Source organism: Rhineura floridana, chromosome 6, assembly GCF_030035675.1.
Source record: "Rhineura floridana isolate rRhiFlo1 chromosome 6, rRhiFlo1.hap2, whole genome shotgun sequence".
Lineage (NCBI taxonomy): Eukaryota > Metazoa > Chordata > Lepidosauria > Squamata > Rhineuridae > Rhineura > Rhineura floridana.
The window spans coordinates 44,016,150-44,040,389 of record NC_084485.1 but is presented as its reverse complement, the minus strand read 5'-3'; the positions used below and the strand labels follow the sequence as shown (position 1 = coordinate 44,040,389).

General features: G+C 42.0%; 1 protein-coding gene across 3 annotated transcripts in view; it reads right to left on the bottom strand.

Moving 5' to 3' along the window:
• The window catches only part of GGT7 (gamma-glutamyltransferase 7), a 69,360-nt gene that overhangs the window by 30,510 nt on the left and 14,610 nt on the right, over nucleotides 1–24,240 (bottom strand). For 2 of the 3 annotated variants that reach the window (XM_061631606.1, XM_061631609.1), the window contains exons 2-6: nucleotides 22,811–23,037; nucleotides 19,493–19,644; nucleotides 10,015–10,132; nucleotides 9,661–9,728; nucleotides 4,167–4,240 (exon numbers count right to left, since the gene is read on the bottom strand). In XM_061631606.1, the coding sequence (XP_061487590.1) occupies nucleotides 4,167–4,240; nucleotides 9,661–9,728; nucleotides 10,015–10,132; nucleotides 19,493–19,644; nucleotides 22,811–23,037 (639 nt within the window). The remainder of the gene's footprint in view (nucleotides 1–4,166; nucleotides 4,241–9,660; nucleotides 9,729–10,014; nucleotides 10,133–19,492; nucleotides 19,645–22,810; nucleotides 23,038–24,240) is intronic. The other variant, XM_061631607.1, reaches the window with a different exon arrangement.

Sequence of the window (24,240 nt, the reverse complement as noted above, 5' to 3'; positions counted from 1 at the left end):
TTTGCCTAGCCTTGACTGATAATTGACCAACTGAACTATGTTGTTCCGTTGTTCTGTTTAGTTGTGTTTTGTGTGGTGGTAGTGTTTGGAGGTTGATCATTTTGTTTAATGATATTATTTTAAATGAGGAACAATAAACCATATTGAGGATCAAGTTCAGCATGCAGGGTAAAAAGAGTTCAAACAAATAAATACTTATGCATGTGACTGAGTGAAAGAGAGAATGGAAATACGTATGTGTTTATGGGTCTGGGTGTGTGGTACACACACAAAGGGCTTTTAATTATATGAGGATCTCAGTTATATCCTGCAATTGCAAGCTCCTGTGGTATGGTCCATAACTACATTTAGGAATAAGGAATTTACCCTGGATCCTGGCATACCAGATGGTTGTAAGCAAACATTCCCCGTCAGATTTTGATACTATTAGACCAGGGAAGTAAATAATGGTCCAGGTGAAATATCCTGAACAGACATTTTTGAGAACTGGCCTTGCACTAGCAAATCATGTCTATAGTCATTTCATTGCCCTCTCTAGGATGCACACCTTAATGTGGTGAGGGGGTTTGAGAGGGTTGAAGAAGCTGAGTGCAATGCCATCAGGAGTCTAGACCAAGAGGCTAGACTCCTAGCAGGGGCACCCATGGCAGAATGGTCAAAGCTGAGACATCAGACTAAGATGCATCCAAACTCAGAGGAAGGCAGTAGTAAACCACCTCTGAATATCTCTTACCACAAAAACCCTATGAACAGAGTATCCAAAATGCAACACAAGATAGTGCTGGAAGATGAGACCCCCAGGTCAGAAGGCACTCACCAAGCTACTGGGGAAGAACAACGGACAAGTACGAGTAGCGCTGTGACTAATGACACAGCTGGGTCAAAGCTAAAAGGAAACCCAGAGGCTGATGCACAAAGATGCGAAAGAAGAGTCCGGAGTTATACAATGCACACAATAGGAACATGGAATGTGAGAAGCATGAACCAGGGAAAGTTAGAAATTGTCAAGCAAGAAATGGAACGTATCAACATTACAATACTTGGTGTGAGTGAATTAAAATGGACAGGAATGGGACATTTTCAGTCAGGCAACTATAAAATATTTAATGCAGGAAATGAGAAATTAAGAAGAAATGGGGTTGCTTTAATAGTGAGAAGTGATGTAGCAAAAGCAATTAGGAGCTACAATGCAAGGTCTGAGCGAGTGATATCAATGAGATTAAACGGGAAACCCTATTAGCATAACCATCATCCAAGTCTATGCTCCAACAAAAAACGCAGAAGAGGAATTGGAGAGATTCTACACAGAAGTACAGGAAGAAATTGATCACACACCAAAACAAGATGTGCTGATAATCATGGGGAACTGGAATGCAAAAGTAGGGAACAGAGAAGAACTAGGAATTGTGGGGAAACGGAGCTTAGGAGACAGAAAAAGCAGGAGAAAGACTTATTGAATTATGTGAAGCCAATAATTTGTTTCTTGCGAACACATGTTTTGAGCAACCAAAAAGACAACTGTACACGTGGACATCACCAAATGGTCAATATAGGAATCAAATTGATTATATAATTGGTAGCAGAAGATGGAGAAGTTCCATACTTCCTGCGAAAGCAAGACCAGGTGAAAGCTGCTCTTAAAATACTTGGAAGAAACAAATCACCAAGGACAGATGGCATACCAATAGTTGCTACAAGCTACTGAGACTCAATCTGTCCAAATTTTGACAAAGATCTGTCAAGAAATATCCTGATGTGCAACCTATACTCTGGACAAGAGGCTACTGTAAGGACAGAATATGGAGAAACCAATTGGTTCCCCATTGGAAAGGGTGTGAGATAGGTGTATTTTATCACCCTATTTATTTAACCTCTGCACAGAACACATCATACAGAAAGCAGGATTGGACCAAGATGAATGAGGTGTGAAAATTGGAGGGAGAAATATCACTAAGATATGCGGAGTACACCATACTATTAGCAGAAACCAATAATGATTTAAAACAAATGCTGATGAAAGTTAAAGAGGAAAGCACAAAAGCAGGACTACAACTGAACGTCAAAAAGACTAAAGTAATGACAACAGAAGATTTATGCAACTTTAAAGTTGACAATGAGGACATTGAACTTGTCAAGGATTATCAATACCTCTGCACAGTCCTTAACCAAAATGGAGACAATAGTCAAGAAATCAGAAGGAGGCTAGGACTGGGGAGGGTAGCTGTGAGAGAACTAGAAAAGGTCCTCAAATGCAAAGATGTATCACTGAACACTAAAGTCAGGATCACTCAAACCATAGTATTCCCGATCTCTATGTATGGATGTGAAAGTTGGACAGTGAAAAGAGCTGATGAGAGAAAAATCAACTCATTTGAAATGTGGTGTTAAAGGAGAGCTTTGCAGATACCATGGACTGTGAAAAAGACAAATAATTGGGTGTTAGAACAAATTAAACCAGAACTACCATTATTATTTTATTTTTATTATTATTATTTATTAAATTTATATACCGCCCGACTAGCGATAGCTCTCTGGGCGGTGAACATAAAATAGTATAAAAATACAATGAATAACAAAATAATATTAAAATACAATCAACAATACAATAAACATTATTAAAATTAGATCAATGTAACTTAAAATGCTTCAGAGAATAGGAAGGTTTTGACCTGGCGCCGGAAGGAAAGCAGAGTCGGCGCCAGGCGTACTTCCTCAGGGAGACTGTTCCATAGTTCGGGGGCCACCACTGAGAAGGCCCTAGATCTTGTCATCACCCTCCCTGTGAGTTGGAACCCGGAGGAGGGCTTCATTAGAAGCTAAAATGATGAAACTGAGGTTATCATACTTTGGACACATAATGAGAAGACATGATTCACTAGAAAAGACTGTGAAAAACAGAAGGGAGTAGAAAAAGAGGAAGGCCAAACAAGAGATGGATTGATTCCATAAAGGAAGCCACAGACCTGAACTTACAAGATCTGAACAGGGTGGTTCACGACAGATGCTGTTGGAGATCACTGATTCATAGGGTGTCCATAAGTCGTAGTTGACTTGAAGGCACATAACAACAACAAAGTCATTTCATTTTCTTAAAGCCCCTATATGAAAGCATTTGTAAACTACTACATTGCGGTGGTGCTCCATTCAGAGAAGTGTTGCATGTTATCAGCCCCATTGTATGAAATACTGTTCCACTAGCGGATACTAAGGGCACTTCTAGAGTATTGCTATATTCAGGTGGGATTCAATCACATACCAGCAGATTCAGGTTGCACTAGTTAATTGGGAGGTCTTGGGCAACAAACCCACTTTCCAACAAGATCAGAGTTTTTGCGATAGGGTAAGTAAAGGGGAAATGTTCTGGAAAGCATTTACGCTGGCCAAGCATAACGTTTTGCCGATATCAAAAAACTCCAGTTGCAGCTCGTCTCTGCCCCTGTGTTCTTGGTGTCATTGAGTCTGCAACTCATGTTTTATTAGAATGTTCTTTTTATTATGATCTTAGACGTTTGCTCATCACCCCAAGTTTACAAAAAATCCCGGGTAGGGATGCTGCATTTTACATGAAATATCTTTTAGCAGACACAGATCCTCAAGTCTCATCTAAAGTGGTGAGCTTCTGTGCTGCAGCTATCAAACATCGAAAAGCCTTATTAACATACTAATTTTAACAATGAGATTTGGTTTTAATCAGAGATTATGTAGCACAAGTATGTATATTGTACTGTTATTTGTGGTTATAATTTTTATATTGTATATTGGGTTCTGCTGGTCTTTGACCGTAATAAAGCAAATCAATCAATCAATCTGGAAAGTGTGGGGTAACAATTGCTTTTTGCAACTTCATCTAACCTCTCCTCAAACAAATCAGAATGAATGCTTATTAAATTAGCCAACATTGTCTAATTGCCCTGCAAACAAATCAGGATGAATGCTCAATAAACAGGTCAACTGGAAGCACTCTAAGAAAAGATGGCATAGAAAAATGTGGACAGAAGGCCTAGTACCTCTCATATTTCAATGGCACTTTTTTAATTATGCAGGTTTAGGTATGCAGGATTAGCCTGTAAAGTCTGAAAATGTTTGCCTTTTTTAGCATCAAATAATGGGAGACAACTTGTACATGCAACCTGGCTTTGTACCTCTTGTTCCATGTATGCACTCACCTAAATCATGTGTGACGTTGAATCCATCCTGGGCTACATCTGCAGCAAGGCCCAACAACTGTCTCCATGGCAGTCTGGCAACAAGAAACATGGCATGACCTGGCAGCCAACAGCCAATCATATAATACTTAAGATTACTGCAATGTGTTGCAGCTGGAGCTGTCTTTGAAAACAGTCTAGAATTGGTGCAGCATATGGCTGCAAGCATGTTAACATATTACACCAGCATTGCATCTACTTCACTGAGTCCAGATTGATTTCTGAGACCAGTTTAAACAGCTGGTTTTAATATTTGAAGACATTCATGGCTTGGGACATTGGTATCTGAAGAATCACTTCTTTCCATGAGTACCTTGAGCTCATCACATGAAGCCCTCCTGCTTTCACCAAGATACAGTAGATAGCTTTAAGAGAAAGGACCTTTTCAGCCTCTTGGTTGTGGAATGTCCTCTTCAGATAAGCACACCCCTCTGTTAACCCCAAATAAAACCCTCTTTATTTCCCCAGGTCCTTTAAATGTAATATAATACTATGGTGTTTAAATGATTGTTTAACTCTGTTTTTTTAAAAAAAATGTTTTGACCCTTTATTATTCTGTGATCATTGGTGGAATTGTTTAATCCTTTGGTATCTGTTTTAAAGCAGTTTAATTCAATATTTGTAATTTTAAAATGTTGTTTTACTTTGCATGTCACCCACAGAATTCTTGTTATGGGATGGCTAATAAGGGAAATAAACAAACAAAAAGATAAACTATAGTCTTTCAGAGCTTGGAAAAGTTACTTTTTTGAACTACAACTCCCATCAGTCCAATGGATGAGATGATGGTGTCGGGTGGAAGGGTTTGGATTTGTTAGGCACTGGGGAACATTTTGGGACAAGCCGGGCCTGTACAAAAGGGACGGGCTCCACTTGAACCAGAATGGAACCAGACTGCTGGCACTTAAAATTAAAAAGGAGGCAGAGCAGCTTTTAAACTGACTGAGGGGGGAAACCCAACAGGAGCTGAGGAAGGTCTGGTTCGGAATAAACCTCCCCCCTGGGATAAAGACCAAAGAAATGATGAAATTTTAAAAGGGGTAGGCCTAGAAGTAGGCATTGTGAGAGCAGGGGCACAGCATATAAATTCAGAAGAGCAAAATTACCACAGGCCTAACCACAAGTGCCAAAGACACTTGAAGAGAGACACTGCTTACAAGTGCCTGTACGCTAATGCTAGGAGCCTGCGAACCAAGATGGGAGAACTGGAGTGCTTGGTCTTAGAGAAGAGCATTGATATAGTGAGCATAACCGAGACCTGGTGGAATGGAGAAAACCAGTGGGATACGGTTATCCCTGGATATAAACTATATCGGAAGGACAGGGAAGGACGTATTGGTGGCGGAGTCGCTCTATACGTGAAAGAAGGCATTGAATCCAGCAAGCTTGAAACCCCAAAAGAGGCAGACTCCTCCACAGAATTGTTGTGGGTGGTGATACCATGCCCCAGGAGGGATTTAATACTAGGAATGATCTATCGTCCCCCTGATCAAAATGCTCAGGGAGACCTTGAGATGAGATATGAAATTGAGGAAGCATCCAAACTAGGAAATGTGGTAGTAATGGGTGACTTCAACTACCCAGACATAGACTGGCCGCATATGTGTTCCAGTCACGACAAAGAAGCAAAATTTCTAGATATCCTAAATGACTATTCCCTAGACCAGTTGGTCATGGAACCAACCAGAGGGATGGCAACCCTGGACTTAGTCCTCAGTGGGGACCGGGACCTGGTGCGAGATGTAAGTGTTGTCGAACTGATTGGGAGCAGTGACCATAGTGCTATTAAATTAAACATACATGTAAATGGCCAATTGCCAAGAAAATCCAACACGGCCACATTTGACTTCAAAAGAGGAAACTTCACAAAAATGAGGGGATTGGTGAAAAGAAAGCTGAAAAACAAAGTCCAGAGGGTCACATCACTCAAAAATGCTTGGAAGTTGTTTAAAAACACTATAGTAGAAGCTCAACTGGAGTGTATACCGCAGAACAGAAAAGGTACCGCCAGGGCCAAGAAGATGCCAGCATGGTTAACGAGCAAAGTCAAGGAAGCTCTTAGAGGCAGAAAGTCTTCCTTCAGAAAATGGAAGTCTTGTCCGAATGAAGAAAATAAAAAAGAACACAAACTCTGGCAAAAGAAATGCAAGAAGACAATAAGGGATGCTAAAAAAGAATGTGAGGAGCACATTGCTAAGAACATAAAAACCAACAACAAAAAATTCTATAAATACATTCAAAGCAGGAGACCATCTAGGGAGGCAATTGGACCCCTGGATGATAAGGGAGTCAAAGGTGTACTAAAGAACGATAAGGAGATTGCAGAGAAGCTAAATGAATTCTTTGCATCTGTCTTCACAGTGGAAGATACAGGGCAGATCCCTGAACCTGAACTAACATTTGCAGGAAGGGATTCTGAGGAACTGAGACAAATAGTGGTAACGAGAGAAGAAGTTCTAGGCTTAATGGACAATATAAAAACTGACAAATCACCAGGCCCGGATGGCATCCACCCGAGAGTTCTCAAAGAACTCAAATGTGAAATTGCTGATCTGCTAACTAAAATATGTAACTTGTCCCTCAGGTCCTCCTCCGTGCTTGAGGACTGGAAAGTGGCAAATGTAACGCCAATCTTCAAAAAGGGATCCAGAGGGGATCCCGGAAATTATAGGCCAGTTAGCTTAACTTCTGTTCCTGGAAAACTGGTAGAAAGTATTATTAAAGCTAGATTAACTAAGCACATAGAAGAACAAGCCTTGCTGAAGCAGAGCCAGCATGGCTTCTGCAAGGGAAAGTCCTGTCTCAGTAACCTATTAGAATTCTTTGAGAGTGTCAACAAGCATATAGATAGAGGTGATCCAGTGGACATAGTGTACTTAGACTTTCAAAAAGCGTTTGACAAGGTAGCTCACCAAAGACTTCTGAGGAAGCTTAGCAGTCATGGAATAAGAGGAGAGGTCCTCTTGTGGATAAGAAATTGGTTAAGAAGCAGAAAGCAGAGAGTAGGAATAAATTGACAGTTCTCCCAATGGAGGGCTGTAGAAAGTGGAGTCCCTCAAGGATCGGTATTGGGACCTGTACTTTTCAACTTGTTCATTAATGACCTAGAATTAAGAGTGAGCAGTGAAGTGGCCAAGTTTGCTGACGACACTAAATTGTTCAGGGTTGTTAAAACAAAAAGGGATTGCGAAGAGCTCTCCAAACTGAGTGAATGGGTGGAAAAATGGCAAATGCAATTCAGTATAAACAAGTGTAAAATTATGCATATTGGAGCAAAAATTCTTAATTTCACATATACGCTCATGGGGTCTGAACTGGCGGTGACCAACCAGGAGAGAGACCTCAGGGTTGTAGTGGACAGCACAATGAAAATGTCGACCCAGTGTGCGGCAGCTGTGAAAAAGGCAAATTCCATGCTAGGGATAATTAGGGAAGGTATTGAAAATAAAACAGCCGATATCATAATGCTGTTGTATAAATCTATGGTGCAGCCGCATTTGGAATACTGTGTACAGTTCTGGTCGCCTCATCTCAAAAAGGATATTATAGAGTTGGAAAAGGTTCAGAAGAGGGCAACCAGAATGATCAAGGGGATGGAGCGACTCCCTTACGAGGAAAGGTTGCAGCATTTGGGGCTTTTTAGTTTAGAGAAAAGGCGGGTCAGAGGAGACATGATAGAAGTGTATAAAATTATGCATGGCATTGAGAAAGTGGCTAGAGAAAAGTTCTTCTCCCTCTCTCATAATACTAGAACTCGTGGACATTCAAAGAAGCTGAATGTTGGAAGAGTCAGGACAGACAAAAGGAAGTACTTCTTTACTCAGCGCATAGTTAAACTATGGAATTTGCTCCCACAAGACGCAGTAATGGCCACCAGCTTGGCTGGCTTTAAAAGAAGATTAGACAAATTCATGGAGGACAGGGCTATTGATGGCTATTAGCCATGATGGCTGTGCTCTGCCACCCTAGTCAGAGACAGTATGCTTCTGAAAACCAGTTGCCAGAAGCCTCAGGAGGGGAGAGTGTTCTTGCACTCAGGTCCTGCTTGCGGGCTTCCCCCAGGCACCTGGTTGGCCACTGTGAGAACAGGATGCTGGACTAGATGGGCCACTGGCCTGATTCAGCAGGCTCTTCTTATGTTCTTATGTTCTTAATCCAGTGGCCATGCTGGCTGGGGCTGATGGGAGTTGTAGTTTAAAAAAGTAACTTTTCCAAGCTCTGCTTCTTATAAAACCAAAAACCAATGAAAATGTTAGCCAGTGAATCCCATTTTACATGGAAGTCAAGATGACATAGTTACCGGATGTGCTGTACTTGAAATGCCCAGCAACTAAATAATCATTGATATGAAAATTTTAAGAGAGTGTAAAGAGCTGAAGTGGACACATGTTTGCAAAAGCAAGCTCATGCATCAGAGGGACCCTTAGGACCACTTCACACATTTCATGTCAGCAAACCTGTGCCTGCTATTGACCATGCACCCTTCAAGGAGATAGCCAATCCCAGTTTCCTAGACACTTTTTCTGTACAATGCAAACATGTTTGCCACATTCACACATTTTACATGTACACGTATACACTATTAATAGAGACACCTTAAAAATATAATGTATGAAATTTAATTTATTGGCACAACCTGTACAGTTAACCTGGTTGAAATAACAGATAGCCAGTATGGTGTTCGAGCAGAGATAGCCAATGTGATGCCCTCCAGATGTTAGACTACAACTCACCTCATTTCTGTCCATTAGTTACGCTTGCTTGACTAATGGGAAGTAGAGTTCAGCAATATTCAGAGAGCACTATGTTAGCCACCGCTGAGTTATAATGTAACACTAAGGTTTTGGAGACCAAGAGTGCTTCCAGACTGTTGCCATTTTAGACGTGGGATTCAAACACATACAGGGAAATTCAGGTTGCACAATTAAAGTGGATTTGGCACTCTTGTGCAACAAACCTGCTTCCAAAAAATTGGACTTTTTGGGTGAGGAAAACGACAGTAAAATGAAAAGCACTGAAAAGTGTGGGATAACAATTGCTTGACAAGTTGACACAAAGTCATATAACCTCCCCACACACAAATCAGAATGAATGCTCAGTAAAAAGCTGGTGTCATATCACAAATGCAGATGTTATGCAAACAATCAGGATGAATGCTCAATAAACAGGTTGTCTGGAACTGACCAGTGTTCAAATCCCCACTCAGCCATGCAGCATACCTTGGCCCGGTTATCATCCCTCTGCCTAACCTACTTCACAAAATTATTGTGAGAATAAAATGGGGAAGGAAAGAACTATGTATGCCACCTTCAGTTCCTTAGGGGAAAGGCAGAATATAAATATAATAATAAATAAATGATAAAATAAAATAGTGCATGTTTATTATGTGCATGCATCAGTCTTCCAATTGAAGCTGAATGATGGAGTGCACAAGCACAGAAAATGTTCATCATACCTCCCATAAGACTGATGTGCTTCATGGAGTCCCTTGATCATGCCTGGAACACCAACCAGAAGACCCGGCTGGATAAAAGGAAGAACAAAGGAAAGAGTAGAGTTCCAAGAGGGTGCCAATCGCACTAGTTAAGCAGAGCCTAACTTTTTAACATTTTTTTCAAAAAAAAATCCAAATGGAAAGCAAGAGGAGTGAATATAAAGATGCAAGTTTTTAAATAGGTTTATGCCTTAATGGACTCTACAGGAAGAAAGTGGGGTTGATGATACCAAAACAGGTAAGTTAAGGGAGATAAATGGAGATAGTTACCAACAACTACCACCCTGTCCCATAAACAGTAAAGGCTCTCCCCACCTTTGTTTCCCAAGCCTTCCTAAGACCCTCTTCTTGGATGCTGAAAGGGGCTGTCTCTCGGAAATCAATCACCCGGCTCTCATTCTTCCTGATGTCATGAACCAGCATTACTCCTCCGCTGCAAACACAGAGTCACACAAGACTGAAATACACATTGAAAATTGCCTTGCCACCTATGGGATGACTTCTTCCTGGGCTCTGCTACAATACAAAGAGTCTGGCCCCTGGTAACATCCATAATTAAAATATATAATAAAACAAGCCAGTTAAAAACATAACAAAACAGTTAAAAATGATTAAAACAATTAGATTTGGAGATTCAAGTTCAGAGGAATGCTTGCCTAAACAGGTGTGTCTTCAAGAGCCAGCAGAATGCCTATACTGATGGAGCCCCTCGTATTTCACCAGGGAGGGCATTCCACAACACCAGTGCTGCCAGTGAAAAAGCTTGCCTCCTTGTTACTACAAGCCAAAAATCATCAGGCTGTGGCAAAACTGACTGGGTTCCATTTGCTGATCTTAATGCCTTTACTGGGCACCCTATCTCCAGGTGGGTTCTACAACAGATAACTCTCCTTCCTGTTAATAGATTATGCTATACTCAGATTCTGGCTTATTTCTTTGCTGAGAGAAATCGTCATTGCCCCCAACTTCAGTTTTCCATTAAAAAAACACACACCCTGAAACCTTATATTGGCTTCTTATATTATATTCTTATATTCCCCCTTCATTGCAAAAATTGTATCCTGGAAAGTATGTAACATCATTCTCACAAAGGCCTCTCACTGAGGTGCCAGCTCTGCTTCTGGGGCTAGGCTGTACCATTGGAGGCACCAAATGGGGGAATCACATGATTGAATGTTTTTTCTTTTTTAAATATATGCACCCAGAAAACTACATATCAGTGAGAAAGATTATAACCTAGCCTTCGCCCGAACATGCTATTTTGTATGTGCATATATTTCTTTCCATTAATAAGGATAGCATCCCCCCACTGGCAGTCGTACCGCCCTGAAATAGGTTTACTACCTGATTGAGGACTACATCAGAGTCCTCTGGTGATCTTGATATTTGCAGCTTCCACGCTTGCTAGGCAGGGTCAGCCCCAGACATTTTACTGCTTGAGGGGAAGGACAAGATGGCGCCCCCTCTCCATTCCACCGCATCCACACAGAGAAGATGACTGGACTGGCAGATGAATCTTACTTTGACACTGGTGATGGGAGATCATCTTCCACCACAGAGGTTTCCAAACTGTGGTCTGTGGGTCACTAATGGTCAGCAAGCTTCATTCAGGTGGTCCGCAGCATATTCACATTAAACACTCATATTGATTTTTAATTGTATTTTATTGCTTTTTTTCTTTCTTATATTGTATTTTATTGTATTGCAATCTGAATTCTATGGCATGCAAATTGTGATACAATAAAATGCAATGTCAGAAATAAAAGAAGCAATAAAAGTACAATTTAAAATCATACAGCATCTAGCAACGCGCATTACAGTTGCTACAACAGACAGAAAAACCATTAAGTGGTCCACCAAGACCATCAGCAATTTTCAAGTGGCCCACAGGGAAAACGTTTGGGAACCACTGCTCTGCCACACCTAAGGCAGCAGGCCAGATTAAAACCATGGGAAAACGTGAAAATGCATGTACTTGTCCAGGCCTTTGGAACCTTGTATGTTGCGTTGTAAGCTGCCCTCTGCTCCAATCTGGAAGAGCAGTGGGTTATAAAAACTCAGAAATTAATAAATTAATGTGGTAACAGAGGGAAATGGCTGGGGGTCTCAGGAGAACATCCCATGGCTGCTGCTACCACCTCCCAGCATCTGCCACCTGTGGCATTTGCCTCACTCTACCTCATGGCCAGAGCTTGGAAGTAACTAGTTACAAGTAACGAATTACTTGTAATTCATTACTTTTTTGAGTAACAAGTGGGTAATTCCTTTACATTTTGATTGTAATAGAACTAGGAGTAATTTTACTACTTTTGTGGAGTAATTGTAACGTTTCCAGAATTACTTTTGGGCATTACTTGGGGGGAGCAGGGGAAATCTTCTGCTCCTCTGATTTGTGGATGAAAATCATGTGCCTCAAACTGGGCTTCTGTGCAGTGTCGCTCTTTCCTCATGCTCTGTGGATGGGTAGGAGGGAGGAGGCGGAGAATGAGACGGGGTGGAGTGGAGAAAACAATTATTTAAAAAAATGAATAGTGGTGGTGAAGAATGGAGTGGAGGGGAAAAGGATCTGGAGGTCAAGAACATGGATAAAGGAGGGGAAGGAGGCAGCAGCAGAATGGAGAGAAAGAACTGTGGAGGTGAAAGATGACAACGTGTGTGCGTGCGTGCGTGCGAGAGAGAATGAATACTGTGTTCACACTTGATACACAAAGTGGCCTCCACCACCCTCTCTGGCTACTATGTTGCATTTGCAGTATTTTAACTTTTTTGCATCTCAGGGGAAAATGTTTGCTTGAGTGAGTGTTCCTTAGTTGGTGGCAGGGCAGGGTCTGGGAGGTGGTTATGTGAGAGAGATTATGCTGGCTGGCTGAGTGGGGGTGGGGGGTTGCACTTGGTTTGATGTGCAAAGATCTGAGTAGTGGCCTCAGCCTCCCTCCCCACCTCCCTTACCAGTGGAGAGACCAGCACTGCTATCTTATGGATAAAAAGAATTATTCTACTACCTCTGTATGTGTTTGTTTATTTTTAATGTTGTTTTAGGCTACTTAGATGTGCAGCAGCCAAGGCAGCACCTTGTAGGCATTTTTAAGTAACTAAAATGTAATTGTAGTGATTACTTTGGAAGAAAAGTAAAGTAATCAGTTACTTTCAGAGCTATTGTAATTGTAACGGTAATTACTACTTTTCTGGGCCATGTAACTGTAACTGTAATTTACTACTTTTTAAAAGTAATCTTCCAAGCTCTGCTCATGGCAGGACTAGCCCTGTTGCTAGATGGCTCTGAAACATATGCCATGGCGAACAATCCAAATGGGGGGGGGGGGACAACAGGCATGGGGAAGCAACCACATTCAAGCCCTATCCCTTCCCATTAAAGATCCAAGGACAATTGTGAGTGAACTGGAATGTATAATGTGGGATTTTAATTAATATAATTTATTGTTTTTCATTAAAATTCCTCCATGTTTTTTCTGCCCTGGATGAAGCAGTGTAGTTTTTTCTAGAACAAGATTTTAAAAATTAAAAAATAAATTAATCTGCAAGGGTGGCACTAGGAACTTAAAAGGCTCCAGGCACAGACCCATGACACACATTTGCATAAAATTTCCATAGTTTCATTTATGTATATAGATGGAAATGTAAGTCTCTGAACAGATTATGATGACGCATGGCTGGGGTCTTGCTAGCGCTGTACTTTGCAGCATGTCCAGCAAGCAAACACATTTTTTAAAAGTTTATTTAAGGTGAGGGAAGGGGATCAGGGACCTACCACAAAAGACCTGGGGCTTGGGCTCTTTGGGCTATCTTCTAAAAACACCCATCTTAATCAGTTTCTTAATCCTCTGTAATCAGGGGGGGTTGGTGTCCATTGGCACTGGCATGGTGGAAGGCAAGGCAGCAACAGTAGGTGGAGCCAAAGCCAATGACAGGCAGGGCTACCCCTTGATTTATTATAAGTAAGAACTGGCTAAGGGCAGAGGCTGGTAGGGCACTTGCCCCATTTGCCCTAAAGGAGCACCCTCCGCTGTTCATAATGCATACTAGAGACAAGAAAATTCAAGGAATAACACACAGGCATCTATGTATGTATATGTATGTATGTATGTATGTATTTATATCCTGTCCTTCCTCCCAGAAGGAGCCAAGGTACATGGGGATGAAACCAAGCATTTGGTATGGATGACTTAGATCAAGATTTAGTTGTTGTTGTTGTTGTTTTAAATCTGGGGGACCTATTTCGTATGCTATCATGCAAGTATGAAGAAGGGTTGCAGAGAGCGGTACAAAAATATTGTGATTTATGTCCATGCTGAACAATTCAGATTCCTTATTTGCCATGACCAGTAGAGTAGAAGCCAGGCAGAGGACAGAAGCATTGGGAACTTGTTTCAAACTAAGTTTTACTCAGTAGTCCCACTGAAATTAATGGGTAGTATTCAATGCTAATCCTGCTCAGACCCACTGAAGTCTTAGACATTATTATTATTATTATTATTATTATTATTATTATTATTATTATTATTATTATTATTATTATTATTATTTATTACATTTGTATACAGTCCCATAGCCAAAGCTCTCTGGGCGGTTTACAACAATTAAAGTTAGGTTCATTCATTTCAGTGGGTCTATTCTGAGTAAGACTAGCATTGGCTATAACCCATTTATTCATCCACAAGAGGGTATACAACAGGGTATGGAAAGAAGTGTCATCATTTTTTAGGGACAGAGGTTCTGTACCTTGAATAAGTACATGACAGTGTTATTGTCTTTCCCTACAACAGCCTCTTCATGCGCAGAAAGCCCTCCCTTTCTACACAGCTGGTGGTGTAGATCAGTGCCTTAGCCCTAAAGGCTTTGTGATCATCAGCAAATCCTTGACAAAACCAGGTGCGACTCTGCCATAGAATTGTAATCAAAGAACTTTGCCCTTCTGAACCTGCAGTCCCTTCCCCTCTAGCAATACATATTTGTGTCGTATAACCAAGGCATAAATCAGTGCTATGGACGTTCATCTCCACACCCAGTCACCGAAACAAAATGCTAACTTTGTGACCAGGCGTTGTCATTTGAGTAAACAACTATTTCTTGCGTGTTTCCTTCAACCTGCTCTGTCTCAATGGCAGTCCCTCTGTCATTAATTTTAAAAGCAGCTTGTTGATGCTAGGCCCTGAAATCTAAAGATCCCTTGCAATCCTTGGGCCTCCTGGACTCAGATAAAACAAGGTTTTCTGTGAATATGAAGTGCATTTCCCCCATTGCAGAATCCCTAGAGTTAGCCAGTATACTTTTGTAGTTACAGGGCAGAGATTCTAGTTCAGGGACTCTCATTTCCAGGTCATCAAGGGGCAAAGCTTCCCCCCTGTTCTGCCACACTCTCCTGCCTGTGACCCTTATGAGCTGATGCCCGGCAGTTAATGCTGCAAAGCCAGCGTCTATCTATCTTTCTCTCTACCTACAGTGTTTAGACTGTCAAGGGGCAAGCTTTGCCCTACCCTCCTGGCTGGGACCTTTATATGGAGGTGGCTGTCTGAGGATTTATTCCTGCTCTCTTTGACATGGGAGGGGGGTAGCCTTTAAGCAGGAAAATGAGTGCATTTGGGTATTCTCCCCCCCCCTCAAAGATTGTAGGAATTTGTTGTTTTAAATTTTTGTAGGCTGTACTTTGATGGGGAGATATATATTCATATTCACCAACTATTGTACAAATTTCACATACAAATGTTCCATCAAAGGTGCCCATGTTCTCTACACCAGGGGTGGGCAATCTGTGGTTCTTCAGATGATGCTGGATTACAGCTCCCATTAACCGCAACCAACATGGGCCATGGGGCTTCATTTTATTGCTTGCATTTTGTACATTTCTTACCCTTCGTGAGCATATACGGGGAAGGTCTTTTTGGCTGAAAGGCACCATAGAAATAAACTCTAGCTAGCTAACCAACAGTCTTTAGCTTGGGGGTACTGCAGATCTCAAAGGCAGGGTTGCTGCCGGACTGTCCTTATTTTAAATAGCACCCTTTATGCTAAAGTTGGGATGGCTCATGTCTGTGTCTTTAGGGAGCCACTCTGTTCTCCACACACTAGCCCAGGAGCAGGATTATTTGACCATCTCAGGAATGGTGTGACTCAGTAACCAAGTAGCCATCAGCTAGCAATAAGGGCATTGAAATATAGAGATGATATGAGATCACTGATAAGGGGACCTGCATCTTTTCTTTAAAAGCAAACCAGTGAGCTTAATTACCACACCTTGAACTAGGTGAACTTGAAGAAGAGGTCTACTAGATCAGATCAAAGACCCATCCACTCCAGCATCCTGATTCGCAGTGTCCAGAGGCTTCCCAGAAGCAGGGTTTGAAGGCAATCACCCTCTCCCACTGTTGTGAGATTTGGTGGAGCCACTGCAGGTTATAGAATTTGGGGGGACCATCAGAAGCCAGATAAAGTTACTCTAGTCTAGGGGCTAGATTCATCCTGTAGGCCAACAATTGCTATCCTTGTTCTGGAGAGTATGCCAGAAGAACATAATGGGTCCCAAATCACCACAGTTGCGTTGACCAGCTATAGATCACCTCCACTGTATACCTTATTTTCAAAATATTTTGAATTGAATTGTAATGTAGCAGTCCTGTTCCTAGGTTCTGTGCTTTTGTAGAACAAGACGGTTGTAGTTCTTTTTCCAAAACATTTCATGAAGTAGATTATAAGGTGAGGGATGTAAACAATGTGGTCAGCAAAACCACTTTCATGAGAAAACAGTCAACATAATGAAGTGGCTTCTGGGTATACATGGGTTGTCTGCCCCTGATCTGGTTAATCAGGAGCCCATCCTTGGCCCTATATTTAGTATCTGGTGCTTGCTATGGGGACTACTGGCAGCTGCCTGTTCATTGTTAGCAGCAATGTAGTGGCAAATTAAGAAGTGCAGGGTCTCTTCATGACAGTCACAGCCACACCCTTCCCCTCTTTTTTTGCTGCTGGGTTGAGAATGTTAATGCCTTCTCCCACAACAACAGGTGTCCCTAGGAGTCAATAAGCATGAAAAGAGAGAATGGTAGCTAATGAGAAGAGTATTCACAGTGGCTGACTCCCCTCCTTTCCCTCTAATTGGCTCCAATAAGCAGGAAAGGCAAAGGAAGAAAGTTAGAAGACTCTTCTCAGTGGCAACACACTCCCCTTTCATGCTGATTGGCTCGCAGGATGCTGGAGACATTGGGAACCTGCTGGGAACCTGCTCCCCCAAAAGTAAGGGGTCTAAGATCCCCTGAGACCCTGGATGACTACAGCCCTGATTGCTGGACACATTCACACAGTACGTTTGAAGAATCGTAGCTCAGAGGTAGAGCACAGGCTTTACATGCAGCAAGTTACAGATTCAACCCCTGACATCTCCAGCTTAAAAATAAAAATCAGGTAGCAAGTAATGGGAAAGACCTGTGCCTGAAACCCTGGAGAGACAGAAGAGCCAGCAGATGGACAGGTAGTCTGACCTGGTATGAGGCTGCTTCTTTAACTCCTACACCAGAGCTATGCAGGAATAATTTCTGGCAGGGAGGCATTTCTGGGGCAATGAATTATAACATTTTCAGTCAGGGATGGAGAACCTTTGGCCCTCCAGATGTTGATAGCCTCCATCTCCCATCACCCCTAACCAGCATTGTCAATGGTCAGGGTTGATGGGACATGTAGCCCAACAATATTTGGAGGGTCACAGGTTCCCCATCCCCATTTTAAATGCTGCCACTGTTCTATACAGGGCCTTAACAACATATTGTCTTGTGGCATCTTTAAGACTAACAAATTTATTGTGTAACAAGTTTTCATAAACTGAAGTCATGAGAAATCTTTAAGACACCACAAGCCTCTTTGTTGTGTTTGATTTAATAGACTAACATAGCCACCCTTCTGAAAGTTGTTATATGGGTCAAACTTTCATCAGAGTAACTGGAAAACATAACTAATAGTACTTCTCTACTTAAACCATTTGTGTTCACCTGATACTTTAATCCCCATTTAAAACAGAGCAACTCTATGCATTAAATCAGTCTGTTCTTAAGGACAATCTCAGCTAGCCTTACATTTATAATAATGTTGTTGGTGGTTGTTTTTAATCCTGAGCATGTATTTTGATTAAGCAGCTTTGGTAACACACTAGAGTTTCCAGTTTCAACAAAAGTTTTCTCACATCCCATCTGATGGGCCATTATTGGGTGTTACTCTTTACGTAATATGCCCGAGAACTTCCTGGTGTTCTGGCTATCAAATACTTGAAATCTCTCTTGCATAATCTCTCTTTAAAACAAACATTCTAATGGTGAAAGGAAGTAACCGCTTTTGGGCAAAGAGCCAGGTGCAGAGGAGGCAAAGGTTGATTAATTTGGCAGCTGAATCTGGCACATCTAGAGCACAGCTTAACTAAATGGCTAGGGTGAGCAAACCATATCATGTTCCAGGAGGAAGATGCTTTTGTTTTCTGGGTGTAGATGCATAACAGTCCTTTCATGGTGCTGTATCCAACTGACATCCAAAGCCACCTTCAGATTCACAGAAATCTGTATCTGATGTGTACAGCACATAAGCTCAGAGTACTTGGAAGTATCAGTAAAAATTTTCTGGTGAAGATGATCTATAATGCCAGGTCATTTTTCTAGGTGGCCCTAACCTAAATTTAACACACTTGAGGCCTCTCTCCTACCATCTTTTGGGATACTAGATCTATTAGAACACTGAGCTGACTCACATGCTCCTGGAGGGATGCATGGAATCAAGCTCACTGAAGAAAGAACCAGATTTCCTTCTATCAACTGCCCATAAGGAGAAGGAGTGAGGAACCATCTCCAGCCCAATGTCTGCATTCCCTTCTGGGCAACCTTTCATGAGCTGCATACTAGTGGTGGATGGGGCCAGGGGCAAAAGTGGGCAGAGCAATGAATGTAAATGTTACCTTTGTGCAGTAGGCTCATTTCCGCACACACTCAAACACCCCTCTCTGTCCTTCATCCAGGCAAGCAAGAGGCGTGATCTGAGTTCAAGGACACATCCTAGCCAGGCAAAAACACTCAAGGAGGGTGTGAAGCAGGGTTATTGGGAGCCATGGCCTGGGGAGAGGGAATGTGGTGCGGAAAGAGTGCCAGATAGGGAAGCTTGGAGGGCCATATTGGACCCTTGGACCTGAGGTTCCCTACATCTGGGAGTGGCCAGAGGCCTCTCCTAGCACTCACTTTCTTCTGCAATGGAAGCAAATAATGGAAGAAATTGGCAACTGGCAGTTCCTGTATTGGCCTCTGGAAGAAGAAATCATGCTCCCTTTCCCCCAGAGGACAATGTAAACAGCAGTGGGCATAATGCCACACATTTCCTCATTAAGAGGGTAATGTGTGAACAGCTCTTAAGGTTTGTTTTAATTATCACTCATTTGAACAGTTTCTATGGCACTGTATCATTAGTTTACAATTATTGGCTCAGTAGGATACACATCCACTTTGTTCCACAATGCTCTGTAGCAACTCAGTCTTGTCAAAGGTTTCATTCAACTTTCAGATTTGCCATACATGAAGTGGTTGTGGAATCTTGACATCAGCACAGGGACATTCCCTCCCCAAGAAAAATACATTTCATGTGAGAACAAGACTGATACCACTCTGGAGTATTTGCAAAAATCACTTCCCCACATAGTATGTACCCCAAAATGACAATAGAACTCTGTTTTTTGATGAATGTCTGTGGGCTTCCCAGTGTGACATAATAAGACGATGAATGATAAGCAAAGGAGATCATGGTGGACACCTACCCACCAATGCCGGCTGTGTGAGGGTTGATAATTCCTGAGCATAAGGCTGAGGTGATGGCTGCATCCACAGAGGAGCCTTGTTTGTTCAGTACCTCGATCCCCAATGCAGTACAGCGAGCAGCATCGGTGACTACGGCACCTTGATGGAATATCTGTTTGGAAGCCACATTATGAGACAAAAGCTTCATCTGCTGATGAATGGATATTCACAAAGGCCCAGCACCCCTGAGCCTTGATTTTATCCAGGCAACCATAAGGAATGGCTTGGGGCTCCACAATGGAACATTTAGGGCCTTTTCACCAATGTGGTTTATAGGGTGAGGGTTGTACAATAATTGTTGCACAAGATCACATCGTTCCTCAGGGTGGTGCTTCATTTCCCCAGCAACAAAAGTTTGTGTTGGGAACATGCAATTTCCTGTAACAAGGAAATGGCATCTTCCTATTGCTTGAACTGCAATATTTTATTGCTGAGAAAATTAGATGTATTTCATTTTCCCCACACGCATTAATGCTACAGAGTGTTGTGTGGAATGTAGGTGTGTGAGAGCCATGGGCATCTATCAAATAGCACCTGTGATTTGTGATATCACTTGTGACAAGCAAAAATAAATCCCCTTCTTGAGGGTGGGAGGTGGAGTAATAACCAGGGGGTGATTCTTAAAAATTATTTAGACGGTGGCCATTCCCACACTTTAGCACTGCAGTGTGCCTCTAAGCTAAGCTCAGCACCTACTTGAAATCATATTCTGAACCTCTTTGAGCAGTACAGATAGGCAGGGGCATAGATATTTTGCTCTCTGTGACATGGCTGCCCCTGCTGTGCTCCTTACTTGCCATCACAATTGTACCCACACCTTCACCTTATGCTTATTTTCCATCCCTCACTTCAAAGTGGGCCAGTGAGAAGGATGGAAAGAGATGAACTGTTTTGTGTTCCTCATCTGTAGTGTAATACTAGCATGGCTGGAGAGATGATGCTAGGTGCAGTGTGGGTTCCTTTCCAACCCTGACTATGAGATAATGAAGGGAAGCAACTTGCTGAGATCCAGTACAAGGCCCCTGGGGGGCGTGGTTATAGTTCATCAGCATTAGCTGATGTGCTGATTTCTACCAGCACCAGAAAAGCGAGCAAAGCATATAAGCAAAGTAGGATGTTCATTTTGTAGCTGAAGAACCTGATATGTATCTTTTGGCTCACAAGCTACAGCCTCCTCCCTTGACTTGACCACCACATTTTCTTTAGTACTGAAATGTATGGCTTAGTTAAATTCTAGTCATAGCATCTTGATAAATATTGTAAGCAAGCAGTCACATTTAACAAAATTCCAGTGGCCTTTTTTGGTGTTTTGTTTTTGGTGTTTTTTCCAAGAGGGGGCAATTTGGAGTGGGGAAATGATGGGAGGTACTTAACCCTTTCCCTGCTCACTTCTATTTTGTTCCAAATCACCCCTTGAAGCCATTCTTCTTACCATGGAGTTCAAGATGCATGTATGCAAAAGAAAACATACTTTGGACCCCCACAGGGAGAAAAGAAGCTTGGAGGAAAATAAGCCCCTCCCTCCACCTTTCTTCTCCAAATTGCATCCTCCTGAAACAGCTTTTCTCTGAAAAATAGGCTGTCAGAATTTTGTTACATGCATTTGCTTGTAATAGTAACCCTTTGCTAGTGTTAAATGAACATGGGTGGGGCAGTGGGGATGGGCATGCTAACTCCACCTCCACCATTTTGTCACCTTCCAGCTCATGGAAAATGACAATCTGAAGCAGGGAGACTTTGTTACTGTGTAGGCTCCCGCCATGTTTTAGAATCCTGCACAACTGAGATTCTAAAACAAGGCACTGGAAGTCTCGATGAGTACACAAGGCTTCCTGCTTCATAATGTCACTTTTCATGAGCTGGAAGGCAACAGAAATGGCAATAGACTGCCCCCCTCATGTGTTTATTTCAATGCAGGCATGAGGAACGTGTGGCCTTCCAGTTGTGGTTGGACACCAAATTCCATCAGCCTTAGCCAGAATGGCCAATGGTCAGGGATGATGGGAGTAGTAGCCCTACAACAGCTGGAGGGCCACAGGTTCCCCATTCCTGCTTTAATACCTTTAAAGGGCAACTTGCTTAGTCTTAAGGTTGTTTCCACAGGGAAGATTGTTGACTTCTTTTAATTTCTCGGGAAACATTACTGAGGTATCTTCCAAATGCAGGCTTTGCAGTGAGGACAGGTCATCCCGATATTGCAAATGAATCATTGGCAACAGGGTGTTTTTTTTTTAATATACTGGGTTTTCCACAGGAAGGATACATCTGGATTAAATGGAGAGAGAAAAATGGCCTGGGATTTGATACTGATGCCATCCCACCATAAAGAGCTACAGTATCTGGAAGCTCCCCAAATGTTAACTGAGATATAAAAAGCAAAAGAGATAAAAATTGAATAAATGTTCTCTGAACAATGTGGATCCAGTGTGGAAAGAGCCGGAGTGGTGTAATGGATAGCATGTTAAACTATGATTCGAGAGACCAGCATTATGGTGAAGGGACCATTGCTCAGTAACAGAGCACATGTTTTGAATGCAGAAGGTCCCCGATTCAATCCCTAGCACCTCCAGGTAAAATGATCAGAAAGCAGGTGACATAAAAGATGTCTACCAGGGACCTTGGAGACCTCCAGCCAATCACTGGACCAGATGAGCAAATAGTCTGCCTGGTATAAGGGAGCTTCCTATGTTACTGGGTTCAAATCCCTATTTAGCCATCAAGGTCACTGGGTGTCCTTTGGCCAGTCACAAAAATAGATAAAAATATAGTTTTGATGCTAAATGTTGTGAAAATGTCTTCACCATGGGCTTCAGTTTTACTACTAAAAAAAGAGCATTAGAATTTGCCTCTCTAGGAGCAGAAACAATAGTGGTGCAGTTCAGAATGTGCCAGGTTGCATTTACATGCTGACAGCAGCACATAACAGAGGGAAACCAGCACTGGGACAGTGAGACCCTGATGTGCGACTCACTTCCTTGACAAATTGCATTCAGATGCTCCCTATTCAAGGTGAGTTCCTGACACTGAACGCTGCAGATAGCTATAGTAACTATTATAAAGTAGTTATGTGATTTGTATTTGATCTCAAACTGGCACACTAAGATAAATATGGCAGTTTCCAACACTGTACTTGGAATTACACAATTGCTTGCAGAATACATTATGTTTGATTGCCATATGCAAAATTAGGAGCTACTGTTATATGGGAAAGACATATTCTTCCCACTTCAATACAATCTTCCATATCAAAAGAAAAATAATCAAATACCTCTTCTTACCTGTGGATCTCCAAAGTAAATCTGCATGATTAAGGCAACCGTGACTCCTGTTGCAAATGTTAGGCAGGCGGTGATGATCACAGTCAGACCATCCTGGCGACAACTGCAATCCCCAGAGAATGGGTCCTTGCTGGTCTCCTGGAGGGGTGAGACATCCTGACTGCCCATTTCTGATGAAGAGGAAGGCAGGCGCTGAAGACGAGCTGATTTTAAGAAAGAATCTGGATCTTTATTCAGAAAGATAAAAATAATGGACATAGGTGTGAGATGCTGAATAGCACAAACTCAGATTCTTAGTGTTCCAAATCATACGCAAAGACACTCATGCAATATCTATACCTTTTCTAATGGTATTGTTGCTTTCCTGCCTCGTCTGAGCTTTCAGAAGGTTTTCTGGCTCAACTGCCACTATTATAGGATCACATTACACATACTACCCATTAACTCTTGACAGTCTTAAGACAGCGTTAGATAGTGAAGTTGGTCAGTTTGCACCCTGGAGACAACCAGCTTACTAGCGCACCTACTGCTTGTGGTCATTAAGCCCCACCTGTCATGAAACTGGGAGGATCCAGTTAGTATCTGGAAACATGGCAGTAGCTGTAGGAATGCTATTTCCAATTTCGTTAAGGAGACACAAGATTCTCAACAAGATTTAAAAGACTGGTCTTGAATATACCTAAGATTAAACTACAAGGAAGCAGTGTGTATTAATCATGTTCTGGTTGCTTTTGTGTGTGTGTGTGTACCTTGTAATAACTATAGCAACGTTATCAATACAAGTAGTAGGGTTTGTACCCACAGCACTTTAAAGTGGATTTGATGCATCCCATGTGTGCATGTTTTTTACATCATCCACACAATGTCATCCTCATTGAAGCGGCAGATGTATTTCCCCCCATTTAATTCAGATTTTTCAATATTTGCAGATAATGTGGTAAGGGGGGGAATCCAATGCAAGTTACTTAAGTGTGAACACACTGAAATGCATAGTGTGCATGGGTTTGGGTTTTCTTTTGTTTCTACATGTGTAGTGATGTTTTGCTAGGTGCTGTCTATCACCACACCTCCTACTTTTGTTTGCTCATCACCTGAGCACAACCTAGCCATTTTGTTTCCATCAAACCAAAAGAAAGGATGCAGCATGCCTGTTTCCACCAGTTGTGCAGCAGTGTTTTGCAGAGCTGCTCTTGTGTAAAACAGCTATATTAAACATATAAATAAAACTAAAATTGCCTTTTGCAGGTACAGGAGATAGGAAAAGAAAAGGGGGAAGAAAGAAAAAACTCCTCTTCCTGAAATCCTGGTAGACTGCTGACTCTCTACTTGGGGAGCCCAGGTGCAATATCATTCAATATCATTAGCATTAATAATTTTTACATACTGCTTAATATGCAAAATCCCTAAGCGGTTTACATAAAATACCATAG